Source organism: Daphnia carinata, chromosome 6, assembly GCF_022539665.2.
Source record: "Daphnia carinata strain CSIRO-1 chromosome 6, CSIRO_AGI_Dcar_HiC_V3, whole genome shotgun sequence".
In the NCBI taxonomy this organism is placed as follows: domain Eukaryota; kingdom Metazoa; phylum Arthropoda; class Branchiopoda; order Diplostraca; family Daphniidae; genus Daphnia; species Daphnia carinata.
Window position 1 is genome coordinate 3995407 of NC_081336.1, and position 17590 is coordinate 4012996.

Consider the following 17590-nt stretch of genomic DNA (forward strand, 5'->3'; position numbering starts at 1 on the left):
TTTATTACAAGACCAGTGCGGATAAAGGACGCGTAGTAGCGAGAGGAGGAGGATATCTTTGGGTCTTGTAATTCAGCCAAGTTCAGTCGTCCACGGTTACCCTTCCCATCAGTTGCCGCCTATCCAGTGGGCGGTTTCTGGCGGCAACTTCCAACGGTGGCTCGTTATACATCTACAGGACACACATATATATCGACAGTTGCGTCTATTTCTCTCAGTTGTATGGGTGGCAGCTCACCTGAATTCATATGGTTGTTTTTGGTGCATTGCTGCCCTTCGTTTTGTGAGGTCATCAGTTAAGCCGTGCTTTTCGTGTTTTAAAAAGACTTTAAAAAAAAGATTGTAATGAACTCCGGAATTTCAAGCGGGCCTCATGGAGGTGACGACAGCCCTGACAGGGAGAAAAATGCCCTTTACGTAAGTATCTTTGTTTTTTTCAGATTAGTTTATGACTAGTATTAGCTATTAATACAATAATATGACATACAATTAGCGCAGTCGATCGATGTGAGTGGCGCATGAAGCGCAACTCTATTTTACAGTCGTAAACGTAACGCAGATGCCTTGTTTGTTAACGACGCAATTTTGCAAATCAAAAAGCTGAAGGGGTCTCCTCTGAATTCAAAATGCGTTGCAGCCCATAAGTAACAGTTAAGCTTGTTTTCCTGTGGAGCGAGAATAATTCTAGGATGTTGTGACATTAGTGATTAAAAGCCTCAGTTTGCATTCAACTGTATACGCAAATCTTTTATAAAGCACACCTAGTTAATCACCAAGTAGACGCGAAGTTATTCGCGCAGAAAAAGTGGGTCTATTTATGAAAATGTACGAGAAGTCGGTCGGCAGTAAAGAAAAGAAAAGTTAAAAGGAAGGGCATCCTGATAGCGATGCGCGCACTTGGATGGCAAAATGCCAGAATGCGTAGTACAATAGCGATGTATAGAAACCATTTTCTATCATGTTCTTCCGTTTCCACTGGAAAAGTTAAGCTATATAAAGCCCCGAAAAAGAAAATGATGGGCACGCCCTTTTCTTTTCATCCGATTCCAAACAAAGCTTAACTATTGATCGGTCTTATAATTAAAGAGACTCTTAGGGACGAGCTGCAAATAAATAAAAGGATACAACATACTGAGTGATGCGCATAAATAACTTAAACCCTATTAAGTGATGCGAAAACACGAGTCGATATTGACTAACGGCAAATAGCAAATTCATTCATTTGCAAATTTCAAACATGTTAGCAGCTATAAGACAACATTAATTTATTTCAGAAATTAGTGGATATAAACATTATCTCATTATTCAAACCCCCCGTTTCCCAAGTGTTGTCCTTCCTGTTTGACAATGGTGATACACTATCCGCATGACGCGGTGCATCTATATTTACATTAACGGCCTCTTGTAAAAAAAAAAGTTAATCCATTTCCGAGGCTCATCAATCTCTGTTGCCATAAACCGATGGCTAATTACCTACACCATTTTAAAGATTTTTTACATCCCCTTTGAGCTCTTGATTGACGCCCATAACTGCGTCTCGTAATAACAACGTTTTCACCATAGATCACGCGATTAGTTGATCCATCGATGTCTTTAGCAGCGAGACATGGGATTATGTGGGTTTGCATTGTTTTCCGTTTACTAAAAAAACAAATAGAACGTAGCTCTATAGAGACCTGCGGCTGTTTGTTATTCTAATATCTTTGAAGTGAACGTCCATGTTTTCCGAGAAGAAAATGAAATATTGTTGCAACGTATAAAGAAGACACATAAAATGTAAGGCTCTGCGTCAGTATATACAAAGGATCGATGTGACGAATAGGTTATTTCGTAAACAGTCTGTTGTACAGAGATGCAGATTGCACACAATATGGGGTTTTGAGTATTTTTAAAAATAAGTTGCAGAGTCAGGCTATTCTCGTGACAGGCGCCATTTATCTCCTCGTCTAAAAGCTATACAGCGGCAAGCCGTACATGCTGGACTGTCCAGTTTTACGGTTCCTTCCAAAGCCAACACAAAAGGCGCTCAATATGCGCCGTACATCTTGAACGAAAGCAGAAATTTTAGTTATTTTTAAACTAGCAGTCTTTCCTGTTAGCACTACGCTTTCTTTTGATTTTCACGCTCTTCGCTGTTTTGCAACAGTCAAAAACTTCAAAATGTTGCCAAGGGCACATAACACCCAATGCAGTCGTTCCGCCACGAACGCACTAAGCAGAGCGACGTCCGTCTGTCTTCTGCGAACTGGCATAAACAAACACGTTTAATGCGTTAAAATATACAATTTCATAAAACGTACAGGACTTGACGTTGGTTTCGGTCGCTGGGCGTAGGCAAATTACCAACAGCGTTTTGGGACCCTATTAGACTAATATGCTCACATCACTCACTCATCTTCCCGTTTTCAAGTTGTTTAATCTGTTTTCGCATGACTGTAGTCACTTCTGTAACTTCTACTGTAAAACAAGAACGACAATAACGACGCAAAATTCTAATCGTTGAATTTGTTCTTAAAGTAGATTTTCACGGTCAAGCTTTTTCGTTTACGTCGACGTTTACACTCTGGTACGCTCTGCCGAACGCGAGCGTGTCTTCGAAGGCCAATCTATCAAGCTTCGTTTGTTTGGTTATTGGTCTTGTCAGAAGTCCGGCAGAGTCTGTTGATATAGACTGCTATCCAACAGTTTTTGAAATAATCGAAAACCAGAAAGCGAAATGCGTTGCAAGTGCAACTGTTATTCAAATCCAACATAATCTGAACCTATTTATGCATGACAGTAAGAAAACAGAAGCAATAACTATACTCCGTGAAACGCAGCGAGAAAAAAATTGTGTGAATCTTGGTCTTCAATCGTACACTCCAATTACGAAACGCCTACATCCTAGAGAACACTCTAGTTTCAAACAATGGTCGCCTCGGTCATAAGATTATGCGTTTGCCAAATATAGAACTTCTGCGGTAATTCAACACCAAACGAGTTGCCCGTTACAAGTGTTGCACCAACGTTTGCCAAATCGATAGGAACGTGCTTTTTTATGATTGATGCACACACAACATGCTTTTTGGGGTTTTTGCATATCAACGCATCTGGTCTGGTGTCCAAAATCGAACTTGTTTTTTTTCATAACTTCAAATTTAATAACCATCATCGAAATTCGTTTTCCCACTGCTTTTGCTATTGTTGATTTACCACCCCGCCCTTTCTGTTGAGTTATTCGTAAGGCTGTATTCAACTAGCTATTAACGATGTTCTTGAGCATATTTTCCCAATTCCCACAGTAGGGTATTTAATGTTGGTTCTTGTTTTCCATCTCCGTAGTACTCATCTCTTTGCGAAAGCGTATATTGATTATAAGTCAGACGTACCGTTCTGCTTATTGCGCCAGGAAATGGTGATCATCCAAGACAGATCCCATCAATGGTCTATTACGTTTGCCTAATGCTGGTTTACTATTGGGAAGAACCACCGTCAAGCCAAAATCGAACGGTAGATTAAGGGAATAAAAGGGGGGAGTTGTACACACTGCGTCAACAAGGAAGCGAATGCGGCTAGGGTAGAAGTGGGAAGAAAGGGATCTCATCGATCCTTAGTTCCGACCGCTCGTATTATCGTTGTTACAAAAGAGTAGTGATCTAAGAACTACTAGTTTACACCATCTATTCAGTGTTATTGTGCTAAATTGTCGTAAAACGTGTTTTCTGGCACCAAAAACAGACGTAAAAACGACGACCACGTTGCTGTAACTGACCAAGATTTTGATTTTTAAGTTTTTCAACGCTCAATCAAAATGGCTGCCATGGGGGAAGAGGCAAAATTCTATGCTGAAGAGGTACTGTGTTTCAAAGCCGATACTTTTTTCTGTGCTGTGTAGTTTAGCGTCATAACACGACAACAAAACAAACAAACAACACAAAAAAAATCTAATTTTGATTTAAAGGACGTTACAAGAGTTAGAAATACAAATCCAAAGTCAAAAGTCCAAATTATTTACGTTTCTTTATTATTTATTTGTAATGTTTTTACGGAGGGTTTGGTTGGGGAAAATGGAAGATACCTAAAGGTATTATGTTAAGCCTTTGACTTTTGTATTCAAAATTCGAAAACAAAAATGCCTTCGTCGCAACGGCCAAGCTGGTCGGAATACACAACGCTGTGTACAAGTATTCCCGTAACATAAGCAAAGGTACTATAATCGGACCAGTCCAACGTGCATCGTAAACAGTGGACTAACGATCGATAGTTTCGTGACACTGCCTCTTTTATTTTACACGCTACTGCCGTACCAATGCTTGTACAGAATTCCATAAATGGAAATATAGTTTGCTTAAAAATAAAATGTATTCTGTTATGTGTCACGGCAAACGAAAGGGCAAGTTGATTGATTTTTTGAAACCCACTCGCTTCAAAAAATAAGGTGATCAAATAAAAAAGACAAGACGAAACGCCGAGTAAAAAACAGGAAAATCAATGTGCGTGTTTATAGTGCTATGCAAAGTAAATTTCCGTTTGCGCCTTTATTCATTTAATGTACCTACAAATGTACGATATTCAAAGAAATGAATGTTAATAACCAAGTTTTGCGATTGTTCGTGCAAATAGGAATTGGTTGCATCGGCTCCCAGTCGGAAGAATTGGAAAGGAATGCTTATCGCCATCTGTGTCATTGTTGCCATACTCGGTAATTTCGTATGATTTTTTTATTCAAATTTATCTGAAGAATTTAATTTTCTTTAATTATTATTCTAGGTTGCATTCTGGCTTCGGTTATTGTGATGACTCCGATGGATGATGGACCCCGTGTAAAAGGTATTGTTTCATTCCTCTTCATCAATATTCAAACGATCGACAGGATAAGTCGCAAATGAATGGTCAATACGAAATGATCTGTTGCTAATGTACTTAAAATTCAACGACATTGTCGTTGAAAGCGAGTGGTGTGTACGTACGAAAGAGCGGGCCATCCATTTTTTTTTTAACTATTCGCAATTAAATGGTTTATTGTCTTCTTACATCCGTTTTGATTTCGTACTCCATCGTTAAAGACGCTCTCTTTGTATACTTCGCTCAGTATTTAACGACAACAGAGCTCAAACAAAGCAAATGAACGTGAAAGGCAATGATGATGGTAGCAATGGACCAGTGCCAGAGTCATCTCATGCCAAAGTAAAGTGTGTAGATCGTATTTAATTGCAGTACTATTTTTTTTAACGGTTTTTGTCTTTATATGGCCGATGTCAATGTTGTACTTTTTCATTTCTATACCCAGAGAAGTTAATGTAATGCCAGTAAGAATACTCGGAAAGAGTGGATGAAATTGTTCAGACTTCCACGGAAGTGGGTATCAGCTTTTTCCCTATCGCTCCGTTGTCCGAGAAACAAAATTGGAAGCTCCACCGTAACATCAATTTTGTTTAGATTTCAGTTGACAGTTTCTTGATAAGAACGCAACTTTCGCCATAAAGCGTATAGATAAGTTGTCCTGTAGAGATGATTTTCTTTTTCCAAGAACTTAATATTTTAATACTTTTATTTATAACCATAGGATCGAGATTTTCCTTAGACGATGTGCTAGGCGACAAATTCCAGCCTTTGACATTCAACGGATCTTGGTTAAAAAATAACCAGCTGCTGCTTACCGACGCAAATGATAATCTGCAAATTTTGGATGCTCCCAGTGGCACGCTCCAACCTCTTTTATTCAACGAATCCATCGTAAGTTTAACATATCAAATATTCCATCCAAAAATCATTTTCAATTTTTAATTATCAAATACCGTGGAGATGTATAGATCTTAAACTAAAAAAAATGTGTACGTTATTCGAAATCCTACATGTCTGAAAACAGCCTGTGCCGCCGGGATCAAAATTTTCTTTATCGCCGGATAACAGATTTCTCCTCCTCACAACAAACTACAAAAAGGTGAGTTTGTAAAAACATGAACTCTACAACTGAGATACCCAAACAAGTGATGCTTGCGTATTTACCACGACGTAAAAGTTGATTGCCGTCCATTCAAGTAATCAAATATTTTTCTGGATTTTAAAGAAACCGGCAAGCAGCGAAGAATTCGAGGCGAAAGTTTACGATCTTTCCACAGGGTAAATAGACAGCCTCCCAAAAAAAAGTACGAAGAAGTCTTCTAATGATGGCTTCTCTAACATCAATAGAATTGTTTATCCCATACCATTCGCCTCTCCGGATGAACGTGTGCCCATCCAGGCCGCAATGTGGAGCCCCAGTACACGCAGTGGGGCACTTGTATACTGCCACCAAAATGACATTTATTACATTCCCGATGTAACCGTGGATCAAACGGAGAGACTTACTTCAGACGGATCTTTTAATGGGATATCTAATGGCATACCCGACTGGACGTATAGAGGTAAAAGCAAAATAACCACCGCATATTTTTATTATACCAATTTCTTTTGTAATATTATATATCTTAAAGTAATGGTTTCACCAGCAATGTCCAAGCAACCAGCCCTATGGTTCTCAGAATCTGGTGATCGCTTGTCGTATATTACGTTCAACGATACTGCTGTACCTGAGATCAGACTTCCAATTTACAGCGAACCTGATTCATTTGAGTTGTACACTGAACAAGTCATTATTCGCTACCCGACGGTATATTGACCCAACGTGTAGGATAATAGCTGTTCTAATTAGTATGACTATTGTTTCTACAGCCATCATCGACCATTCCTCGCGTTAGTTTGCACGTCGTTGATTTGATGGAGAAAGATATTGTCAAGCAATTACGTCCGCCTCTCAGCATCAGAGATCAGTAATTTCAAATTTTCTTTTGTTTACAAGAATAGTTGTATTTAAAACATTTTCCGCTTGTATTGTTTCAAGGGAATATTACCTAACAATGGTGAAATGGGTTAACGACCAAAGAATCTGCGCAATTTGGACACTGCGCTCGCAAAATGTTTCGCTGATTTCATTTTGCGACGCTGGCCCTTGGCATTGTCAAACGGTAAATTTCTTGACATTCAAAATCAGAAAACTTCTTGATTTCCTTATCACAATATTATTTTTTGAATACGCTGTTTCGAATACTCGGCATATCAAAGTGTGAAAATTAATAACGCAGTTTTATGGCAGGTATCCACCATCGAGAGCGGATTGAAAGGTTGGCTCGATGTTGGCGCTGATATGTTGTTCCACCCCGATGGAAATTCGTTCCTTCATTTGGCGCCAGTTCAAATTGATCACACGGAAGAATACTTTACGAACATCGTCATGGTTGACGCAGTCAAAAGACATTCGTGGCCGGTCACACAGTACAAATCGGAAATTCATCGCCTGCTCGGATGGGACACCAACAATGGGCGTAACCTTGTGTGAGTCACGCTAAGTCCCAATTTTACATAGCATTAAGCATAGCGCGTTTGTTTTCCTCGCCTTTGTATTCCCATCGACCGCTATCGAATTGATCCTAAGCGTTTTTTTTCAAACATTGCATCCCCATTCTTTTAAAGGTATTACGCCGCATCAGCAGAAAGAGGCAAGTCAAAAAGACAGATGTACAAAGTTGAAATCAACGGTCAAAAAGCTGATCACAACACGGTTGAATGTTTGACTTGCTCCATACTTGCTCGTCATTTGGAGGAGCCTCCCACATTATCTAGCCCTTCGCCTTCGCCCGGTTCTCGATCAGCTTCGTCCAAGTCCCAATTGAAGCTTTCGATTTATTCAAATTTCACGAGCTCACATCCTCACCAATATCACGCCAACTCTTCTTGTCATTATTCCAACGCCATACTAAGTCCAAGTCTCGAGTATTACGTGCACGAATGCTTGGGCCCCTCTATTCCATATGTGGAGGTTCGCTCCCTTCCGGCCAACAAATTAGTCAAGTTGCTTCAAACTAACCAGCAGTTGCACGAAGATTCTCTTGATAAAGCCTTCCCTCGTAAAATTCAACTTAAAGTGCCATTGCTGGTTGATAATACTCCGTGGAAGAGGAGCAAGCCGGATTACGTGGCAGTTGAACTTTACCTACCACCCGGTTTGAAAGAGGAAGAGTCGACAGTCTATCCTTTACTTGTCTGGACGTAAGAAAATCGTTTTTCCAAAATACTAATTGCTATAAAACTAAGATCATTATGCAAACCTAAACTTGCTGTTTTGTTTTTTCCCTTTAACAGATCGGACGAGCCTTCGACTGTAAGCATCACTGAGGAATGGAAAATAGACTGGGTATGTTGCATACCTTACCGAACCAATTAAAGTTCAATTTCTGAAATATTTATGTTTTTCGTATCAAGGCAACTTATATGGCCAGCAGTAGAGACGTGATTGTAGCGAAAATCGATCTACACGGATCACAAGGAAGTGGCCTTTTACTCCGCAATTCCATTTACAGGCAACCTGGAGTTTTAGAATCGGTAGATTTAATCCAAACAACAAAGTAAGGCCCCTGTTTCTGACTAGATTATGTCGCGCATTCTCCAATTAAACATTTTTTGAATGATGCACATTTCCTCTGCCTTTTGCAGGATATTACAGGAAACTTTCCCGTTCATCAGCCCGATTAAGACAGCCCTAATTGGTGCCCATTACGGTGGTTTCCTTTCCATTTACACGTTGGCAAACGATCCAGGTGCAGTCTTCGGTTGTGCAGTTGCGATATCACCAGTTTCTTCATGGAAGACACTTGGTAATTCCTGATAGTTTACGAAAAAAATTTACGTGTTTAAAAATATGACATTTTCTAAACAGCTGCTCCTTACGCTGAACGTTACCTCGGCCTTTTGAGTGAACGTGACGGACAGCGGCATTATTTTGAAGCTGATTTGACTACGTGCACGAAGAATTTGCATACAAAAAAATTGTTTATCTTACACGGAACTCTTGAAGAAAAGTTTCACGCGACTCATTCGATGCTGATCGCAAAAAATCTCATCGAAAAAAGATTTTCATTTCAACAGCAGGTAATAGCCACTTCGAATACTTGCAGTAGCATGTAAAATTTAAATCTCTTAGGGAGTAAAACGTTGCTTGTTATCACGCGATATATATTTTGATGAATATATTAGCGATTAATTGATTTATTTCTTTTGATAGTTGTACCCAGACGCCAATTATCAGTCGATGTTGCGCAACGCCCAAATGTACGAGAGCATTGACAAATTCCTGAACGGCTGCTACGATGGAAGAGAAATGCCTGAGCTAGACAATACACTCCACAAAGGAGAATAATATTTTAAATCCCTTATCATATTATACATATAAACCAATTTGTGTATCAATGCTAGTCATCCTATGCTAAAATCTTAACTGAATAACTTAACATGCGCACCATCCTTCCATAATTTATTCTTGATCTCACGACGTCATAGTCTGCTGACTCCCTCAATTTTACTCACTGCATCAAACATTACTGAAATATTAATCACGCACATTTATTTGTATCTAGAATGCGATTGTATATTTATTACGTGTTTTCTACTCCACTTCAAGTTTCATCGTAGAACAACCAACGTTTACCGATACATATATTTTCGTTGTATAATCCGCTGTCTTCATTTTTGTGATTAAATTTCGTATGACCCTAAAACATCTCCGACACATACACTGTGTAGCCTATAGGCCATATAGCCTAAACGAATTTTCATTTCAATACTGCTGTCTTTTTCGCAGACATCTTTTCGTTTTTCATAGTCGATTGCGTAACAAAGGTTGTTAAGCAAAGGAAAATAAGGGAGAGGTTAAAACTAACATTTTATTAAGCCTGCTTTCCATACAAAATTTAAGCAAAAATAAAAGTTATTAACTAAAATATACTGTAGCTCTTCAAATATACGACTTAAATTGAAAATTGATTAGTGCAATTTCATCAACACTTATAGCCACAAAATGTACAGAAAGTAGTTCTGTACGCCACCGCTAGAACTAAACTAAAGGGGAAAGGGAAAGAGAGGGAATGGACCTGCTATATAAGGCTCGGAAATAGGTGTAGAAATCCATGTTCTTAGTCACTGCTGTCGCTGGAGATAAAGTAGTACTGATAAAAGTGGTAAGGCTTGCAGAAAATTTTAATTGTATTTGTTAGTTGTCTTTGACGTCTAAACTTGTGCGTTGGTGTTTAGTGTAATTTGGTAAATCGTATATTGTTTCACTTTAAGTTTCAGTGAGCATCACTGATGTGGCACACAAGCATGTATTGCGAAGACCACGTGTCCTTCAAATTTTCTCCAATTCTATCGTCAGCCTGTTTCTTACTAACTGATGTATCCAAGAAACTCAGATGATTTTACTGCAAAGGTAGATGAAATTTTCATTTTTCAGTTTTTCTATATCAGTGATGACAATTTATTTCCTAATGACTGTGCTGGACAGTTAGCATTAGTCTTTCGCTCCTATCTGATAGTGGCACAGGATTTCATTCTGCCTTTCCTGCAACTCATCACTAAAGATCATTGTTTTGGATTGGGATTTCAGGTTGTATTCTGTTTGTCCAATGGGTATTGTTGATACTGAGACCAGTTGGGTGAATGTCTCTCGGGTGACTTTTCCAAATTGCTGTGGTTTTCGCCTAAGGTATTGTTGCATTTGTTAGTGGCATATCTTTCAAGGTGGTAGGTGATAACTTCATTCTTAATCAGCCTGATTCATAATCTTATTCTTCAGGATTGCCCTGTATGATGCTTGACCACGTCTGCAAGCATTTTGGCAGCTTTTGTTGTCAGTTATGGAGGTTGGTGAGATTCATTTATTCAATTAGATTTTTATTCTTATGATTAAATTTAGTAGATGACAATTCATGAAGGTTTTTTGTATTAGCTCTAAATGAAAAGAGTTTGGTACAAGAGTGTATTCTATTTTGGGGTTCTTTAAACAGATTTGTCATGTTTAGGTTTTCTGTGTTCATGCTGCTGAGATGTGTTCACAGTGAGGGAGGCTCCTCCTGCTTGCAAATCCCGCTGAGGTAACATAAATTCCCTTTTAAAGGTGTTGTCTTTGATGTGCAGATTAGTTTACCAAGTCTGGTAGTTACTTGCAAAATGTGGTCGTTTTACGTGTCTGCTGTTGACTGTTTCTTACCGTTACCCTTGTGTTTTTTAGGGATTGGAGCGCTCCTTTTTGATTTCTTGCGGTTGCTGTTCCAGAGGAAGTGAAGCGTTAGTTGTTTTGTGGTAGAAAGATTACTATTCAGGTTTTTAAGAGGAAGATTTAGTTATTTTGTATCAACCCAATTTAAGTTGAGGGAGGGAATATATATAATTTCATTTTATGCATTACATCAACCTCCTCCGGGAATCGATTGTAGGATAATTGCGTTATCACGCCAATGCTCTCCCATTGAGCTACAACTTATGTCGTAATTGTTAAAACCCCTAGATATTCCAGTGTTTCACCAAATACTTAGATTATTTCTGGATGGTCGGTTTGGGGGCGATGGAAGAATGATGGCCAGGGATCTTACCGTTTTGGGACTGGAATCCTTGCCCAGCAGCCTCTCTCCAAATGGTATTGGCTTGATCAGGGATACTATGAACACCATGCCCAGCTGCCCATGCCGGGTATCCTTCTTCCATCTTGAATTAGCCTAAGAAACCAGGCCCAACTGCCCTACCAAACTACTCTTCAAGATACCTATCAGATGTGCATCGTGAGACAAATACTTAGGGCGATCGTTTATTCGGAATTTGAATTCCATGTGTCCATACAAATATAAGATGATCAACTGGAATTCAAATTCAAAATTTTGCACGCACCAATGGAAATGCATTACTTTACATTGCAGCGCAATTTGACGAGCAATCGCGCATAGGTATGCGAAATGTATCAAAAGCCACGCGAAAGTCTGATGTAAGATTAAGTTCTTTTGCGAAGGATTTTTGGGTGAATTCAATTTTTGAATAATAATCTTGAAAATATAACGTATACGTCCATAAAATAAAATTGTGACATAAATAAGGAAATGTTCAAATTAGTGAACAGTGCAGAGCAGCAACACGACAGTAAAAAAATATTTTTTTTTTTTTAAATTTGTGTTGACAACTCACAATTTAAAGTCTTGCAACTTTGAAAGGGCAAAATAGCCGATTTCTCTTTTGTAATGGGCAACCCTCTAAGTACTTGCATAAGTAATGCTTCAATACTTGGAATAGCTGAAACAAGCAGTTGTGATAAAAAAAAGTATCAGCACCACTGGCAAGAATGTAAACATGAAGACTTGTTATGGTTTTTTTTACAATTGTTACAAATGGCAGATGGGGTGAAACCATAGTATGACGAAATGGCCTGACCACGTTTGGCAACCGCAAAGTACGCTACAGCGCTAGCACGATGCAACTATGGCAATCCGTTTTACCCCCCCCCCCCCCCCCCCAAAAAAAAAAAAAAATTTGGCCTTTTTTTTTTTCTTTTTTTACAGCTATGGTTATCTAGCGGCCAGATTCCTATTTAATTTTCTCATTCATTCCTTCAGACATGGATTGGATAATATGGTTACTTGAACACTGGATTTGCAAATGCAGTACAGCTGACTTATGTTTCACATGGTCAGTTGGAGATTTCCCAGGCAAAATTTCTAGTAACTCAGCATTTGGTACCATCTTTACTCTAATTTTATACAGTATCCTGCATGTCTCTTTAATTAAGACTAAAATCCTTTTATAGATTGTCACATCAGTGAGCAAGGTTCAGTTTAGGGATTGAGAGCCCTCAGCGACTATAACACCTAGCCCATATTCAAATTGTAGCACTTGTTTGCTGCCACTGATTCATCAAAATGCCTTTCTTGTATGGAATGCTTGACAGCCAAATGGTACTCCGACATCACATAAATATCAATTGTTTACTTTATTTACATTTATTAAAAATTTTTGAAGGAATGATTTAAACAAATGCCAAAGGTGAGACATGCTGGAAAAGCTTGATATGAATGTGTAGACGTAGTTTTGGAATTCAGAGGTGCAGCCGGCTGTTGGGTAAAACTTCATTTAAATTTTGTTTCAATTCAATATGTTTTAGTTACTATTTGTGTGATTACGCAAAGAAGTGCACCATCCAGGCAATGTGGATATTCTGCCATGTACATGATAAACCAAGGATTCTTCATCAACATGCAAGATGTTACTCCCTGGTAATGCTTTTCTGCTAAGTTTGTTTAGTTTTCTAATTTTAATCTTCAATGTTGTATTAGTAAACTATTGTTGGCAGAATAGCTGATACATTGTGAAAACAGTTATGGCAAGTGTGATGAATAAATCACCATAGGTCAGTTGTCTTGCCTTCCCAATTGCAACGAAGATGAATCATGAAGTCAAAAACATTAAAAGGTGGTACTATTTTAAATTTTTAAATTGTTTTATTTGGTGAATCGCTAAGTGCTGATACATGTGTAGAACATGCTGGAATTCATGTCATCCTGCAGAGGACTAAAAAAAACGAGCTTTATCCACGAAGCAGCTCATTAATCATGTCCCAAACGATTGTCTGCGTCAGCCAGCAATCTTTCAATGGCTAACAAGCATTTAATAGTTTTGAAAATCACGGTTTGCACTCCCTAAGGCGACATTCCTTAATCCTCACCTGTCAATAGATTTGAGTGCAACCATTTCTATTCTAAACTGTCGCCTACGAAATTCTTTTTAGATAAAATCAGGTGATATGATGTTAAAATGGAAATTGTTGTCAAGACTGCCGAGACCAGGTACATTGTTTATCTTAACGTTTAGTGATCAAAACAACCAACTTTGTAACCTATCTGTTTTTTATGGTGCATGGAACGTCCAACCGGAAAGCCCGTGGAAGATCTCTGTGTCCAACACGAAGGGTTCTTCCAAACTTTCGTATTTAAGTTTTGGCTATGGTGATCATTTGCAACTGCATAGCCTTTTAGAAGCTCCTGCCAGGAATCTACAGGAATATGGCAGGTGATGAATTTATGTACCATGTAAGCGATATCAATAAGAACGTCTTATGCTTATCTATGTTTTATTTTCTTAATTTAGATTAATAGCAATAGTGAACCTGCGAAGGTTTCTGGTTGGGATGTGATGACGAAAAGTTATAATAATTTGAAGTACGGAATTGAATTTCCCTCCATCAGTCGCCTGTGTATTCTCGCGTATTACGGTATTAATTATTTAAAAATTGAAGTGCATATCTGGGCTCCCTTCCTTTCCGTAGCCCCGTTTCCCCTTGACTCATAATAAGCCCGTAGGGGGTCATGCCCCTACTGTACGGTATATATAAAAATAACATATACCGAGGTTTGGAGGGCTCTGGCCGGAAAGGGGACGTGGGCGTCCGCTTAGTCCGATGATGTGTTCACGGAGGGCGACGTGGCTACCCACAAATCCGAACTAAAGGTTAATCGCTCCAGTAAAAATGTTCCAAATCTTCGGCTCTTCTTCCGGCTTCTCTTAGCCAATCACCGGGTAATCTCCCCGGTGGGTCAACAAGGCAGTGTCTCCCCCTGCCTGGGTTGACGGCAACTTTTGAAAGGGCTATTGTGCCTTTTTAAAGTTGCAAAAATAATTGTGATGTGCAGAGAATTGTCAATAAATTTTTTTTTATAAAATGTTATTGCAAAATTTTTTTCTTTCATTGTCTGTGTTCACACATTACATTTATCAACTTCTTTTTTATTTAGCTTGCTCAACTCACCTTTATTGTTTATGCCACCTTTGATGGTAAGCATTGTTTCCATTGGTTTATCGTTTATCTGTAAGCATTCAATTATTATCCAGGGATCGAACCCTGGATGTTCGGCATACCGCGCCGATGCTATACCAATGAGCCATGAATCATATGATGTCAGGTTAGCTTTTTTCTAGTCGCTTGCGGACTTGCATTTACACTTTGAATAAAATTGAAACGTAGATCTTTATACATCTACTAAGGTTTGAACCCAGGGTAACAGTTACCGCAGCTGAATGCTCTACCACAGAATGAACCTTAAAAGCTATAAAAAGATAAATATATATTTGTATAACATCCTATATAACATATGATATGCGATAATAAATATAATATGACATATATCTCGTGGCTCAATGTTAGAGCATCGGCGTTGCACGCTGAATGTCTGGGGATCGATTCCCATACCAGTAAAACAATATACAAGTATAAAATTACTTCAGAAAATATCCAGGTATTACACGTTGTTCCTTGTCTAAGTTCATGAATTCAAGAAGTGTAATACTAACAGATAAGCGATACAACGGTGGCAAAAACCATATAAATGAATTGAGCAAGCTAAATAAAAAAAAAAAGTTGATAAATGTAATGTGTGAACAAAGCGAACACAGACAATGAAAGAAAAAAATTTTGCAAAAAACATTTTATAAAAAAAAATTTATTGACAATTCTCTGCACATCACAATTATTTTTGCAACTTTAAAAAGGCACAATAGCCCTTTCAAAAGTTGCCGTCAACCCAGGCAGGGGGAGACACTGCCTTGTTGACCCACCGGGGAGATTACCCGGTGATTGGCTAAGAGAAGCCGGAAGAAGAGCTGAAGATTTGGAACATTTTTACAGGAGCGATTAACCTTTAGTTCGGATTTGTGGGCAGCCACGTCACCCTCCGTGAACACATCATCGGACGAAGCGGCACCCCACGTCCCCTTTCCGGCCAGAGCCCTCCAAACCTCGGTATATGTTGTTTTTATATATACCGTACAGTAGGGGCATGACCCCCTACGGGCTTATTATGAGTCAAGGGGAAACGGGGCTTCAGAAAAGAAGGGAGCCCAGATATGCACTTCAATTTTTTAAATATCAAATACCGTCTGGGGAATCCGAATTAAGTATAGCAATGTCATGTCATCCATCCAATCAATACAATTTATTCAGTGTCTTGCCCCAACCAAGAATCTTTTCAGATCCAATGTTACTATTAACCTATATTGAGAAAAGAAAAACAACACCGTTAAACACATCAATTGTTGATCATGGAACTTACATGACTCATAGATTCAACTTCTGGTGGAAGCTTGGGAAAGGACATACAAATTGCAGATTAACTTCATTGTATAAGGCTCTTGAATGATAAACTAGCACCTGTAGAATGTTGCATTGTTGATAGTTGTGTTCCCAGTACATGAAAATCCTTTCCTATTGGATAAAATTTTTTTTGGTAGATAAGACCTGGTTGGCAAAAAGGAGGAGAAATTCTTCGTCATAAATTCAAAATTATTTGAAGAAAAATCCTTTCATACCTAAAGAGTCCATGTATGATGTTCATCTCTGCAATAGCAGCAAAATTAAAACATCTTTAGGGCCATATAAGTACCCAGTTTCCCCAACACTCTGAACGTAAAGGACAAGTTGTTCTTTAGACAGAGAAGCAGAATTATTTGAGGCTTCTAGCTGTGACAGAACTATAAAGGATTGCTGTTGTACTGGATTCATTAACACAAGATGGTACTTCTCATTAGGCAATTTGCATTACTCTATTAATTTACCTCACACCTTACAGTAATGCACTCTCAGTGTTTTTTCATCTGTAGGCTCACTCTTCCATCCTGTAACACTTCCAGACTTGATTTGATCCCCCGTTAAAATCTGTGAATGCAAAATAATAGCATTAAAAATACTTTTTCGATAGACAAAAAACCGAAAAGTACCTAATCCATGTTTCATGTTGAACTTGTGCCATTTCTGGGTTTCTGTACCACACCCATTTTGGGCCCAAATACGTTCCCACAATTGTTCAGTTCCTTCACTGCATGAGCTTAGTACTAACGATTCTTTTAGTGCAGCACTAACAGAATTTAAATTTAACACACTGTCAGGTGGTGGACTGAATAACTAAGCAATAAATAATTGTTTTTTTAAAATTCTATACTTATTTTGAATTCTTATTTGAAAACTTTAGGTACCTGGCTGTGTTCGCCTAATGCCAACTCATCCTTACGTTCAGTTAGAGATGAGTTTTGAAAAACCTCCTTCACTGTTTGGAAACTGTTTGGAAACTGTTCCGTTCCAATTTGTTCTTTTCCCCTAGCTGAGCTTGAAGGCTCAAAATTTGAGCTACAAAACACGAATGAATAAAAGCAAATAAATAGAATCATTACGTGTTAGGCCTACGATCCTTAGCTTTGTTATCTAATATTTTGTGTTGTTCCAATAACTGGGCCTGCAGCTTCATAATTTGATTTAATAAACAATAATTAATAATTGAAAACCAATATAATAATGTTTATACTTACCATTTTTTTGTTTTATTATCTTATCCATTTTTCAATTGTTCCTCCAGCCACGCGTTGTTCTCCAGCCACGCTACTCAATTAACTGCTAATGGGATACAATTAACTCAAATTGCTTACATGCCTGTAATAACGAAACCGACTGATAGATGGCTACGGGTAGAAAAAAGAGAAAAAAGTGCGATTTTTTTTTTTTTTTTTTCCGCCATTTTTTTTTTTTTTTTATGTAAAACGGATTGCCATAATAGAGTGCCATTTTTTTCAGAAAAAAATGTTAAGCCCGACTGAGAAAAGTCGGGCTTATCTAGTCGGGCTTAAATTTTTTTTCGGTCATGTAGAGAATTAACTAGAAATGTGACCGGTAGATGACGATAGCAGTAAAACAGAAAAAGGCCAATATTTTTTGTGT

At 38.4% G+C, this 17590-nt stretch overlaps 1 protein-coding gene and 1 long non-coding RNA gene across 4 annotated transcripts; both read left to right on the plus strand.

The window, feature by feature from the left end:
* Window positions 1-64: 64 nt before the first annotated feature.
* On the plus strand, window positions 65-9602 carry LOC130690019 (inactive dipeptidyl peptidase 10-like). 3 transcript variants are annotated; one of them, XM_057512977.2, is made up of 17 exons: window positions 65-417; window positions 4603-4681; window positions 4750-4809; window positions 5546-5715; window positions 5849-5923; window positions 6050-6102; window positions 6172-6386; window positions 6456-6631; window positions 6694-6791; window positions 6863-6986; window positions 7115-7353; window positions 7492-8067; window positions 8161-8212; window positions 8281-8423; window positions 8512-8672; window positions 8735-8946; window positions 9080-9602. In XM_057512977.2, exons 1-17 carry the CDS (start codon window positions 346-348, stop codon window positions 9212-9214), a joined length of 2640 nt encoding a protein of 879 aa, XP_057368960.1. In that variant the 5' UTR covers window positions 65-345; the 3' UTR covers window positions 9215-9602. The 3 variants fall into 3 exon arrangements, with proteins under 3 accessions (XP_057368960.1, XP_059351567.1, XP_057368961.1); XM_059495584.1 differs by having other exon boundaries at window positions 67-417; window positions 6471-6631; XM_057512978.2 differs by lacking the exon at window positions 65-417 and adding an exon at window positions 3540-3832.
* A 389-nt stretch (window positions 9603-9991) lies between these two features.
* LOC130690083 (uncharacterized) lies at window positions 9992-11253 on the plus strand. Its single transcript, XR_009000878.2, has 6 exons — window positions 9992-10031; window positions 10141-10279; window positions 10457-10555; window positions 10646-10712; window positions 10872-10943; window positions 11081-11253. It is a non-coding gene; the product is annotated as an uncharacterized LOC130690083 (long non-coding RNA).
* Window positions 11254-17590: the final 6337 nt, after the last annotated feature.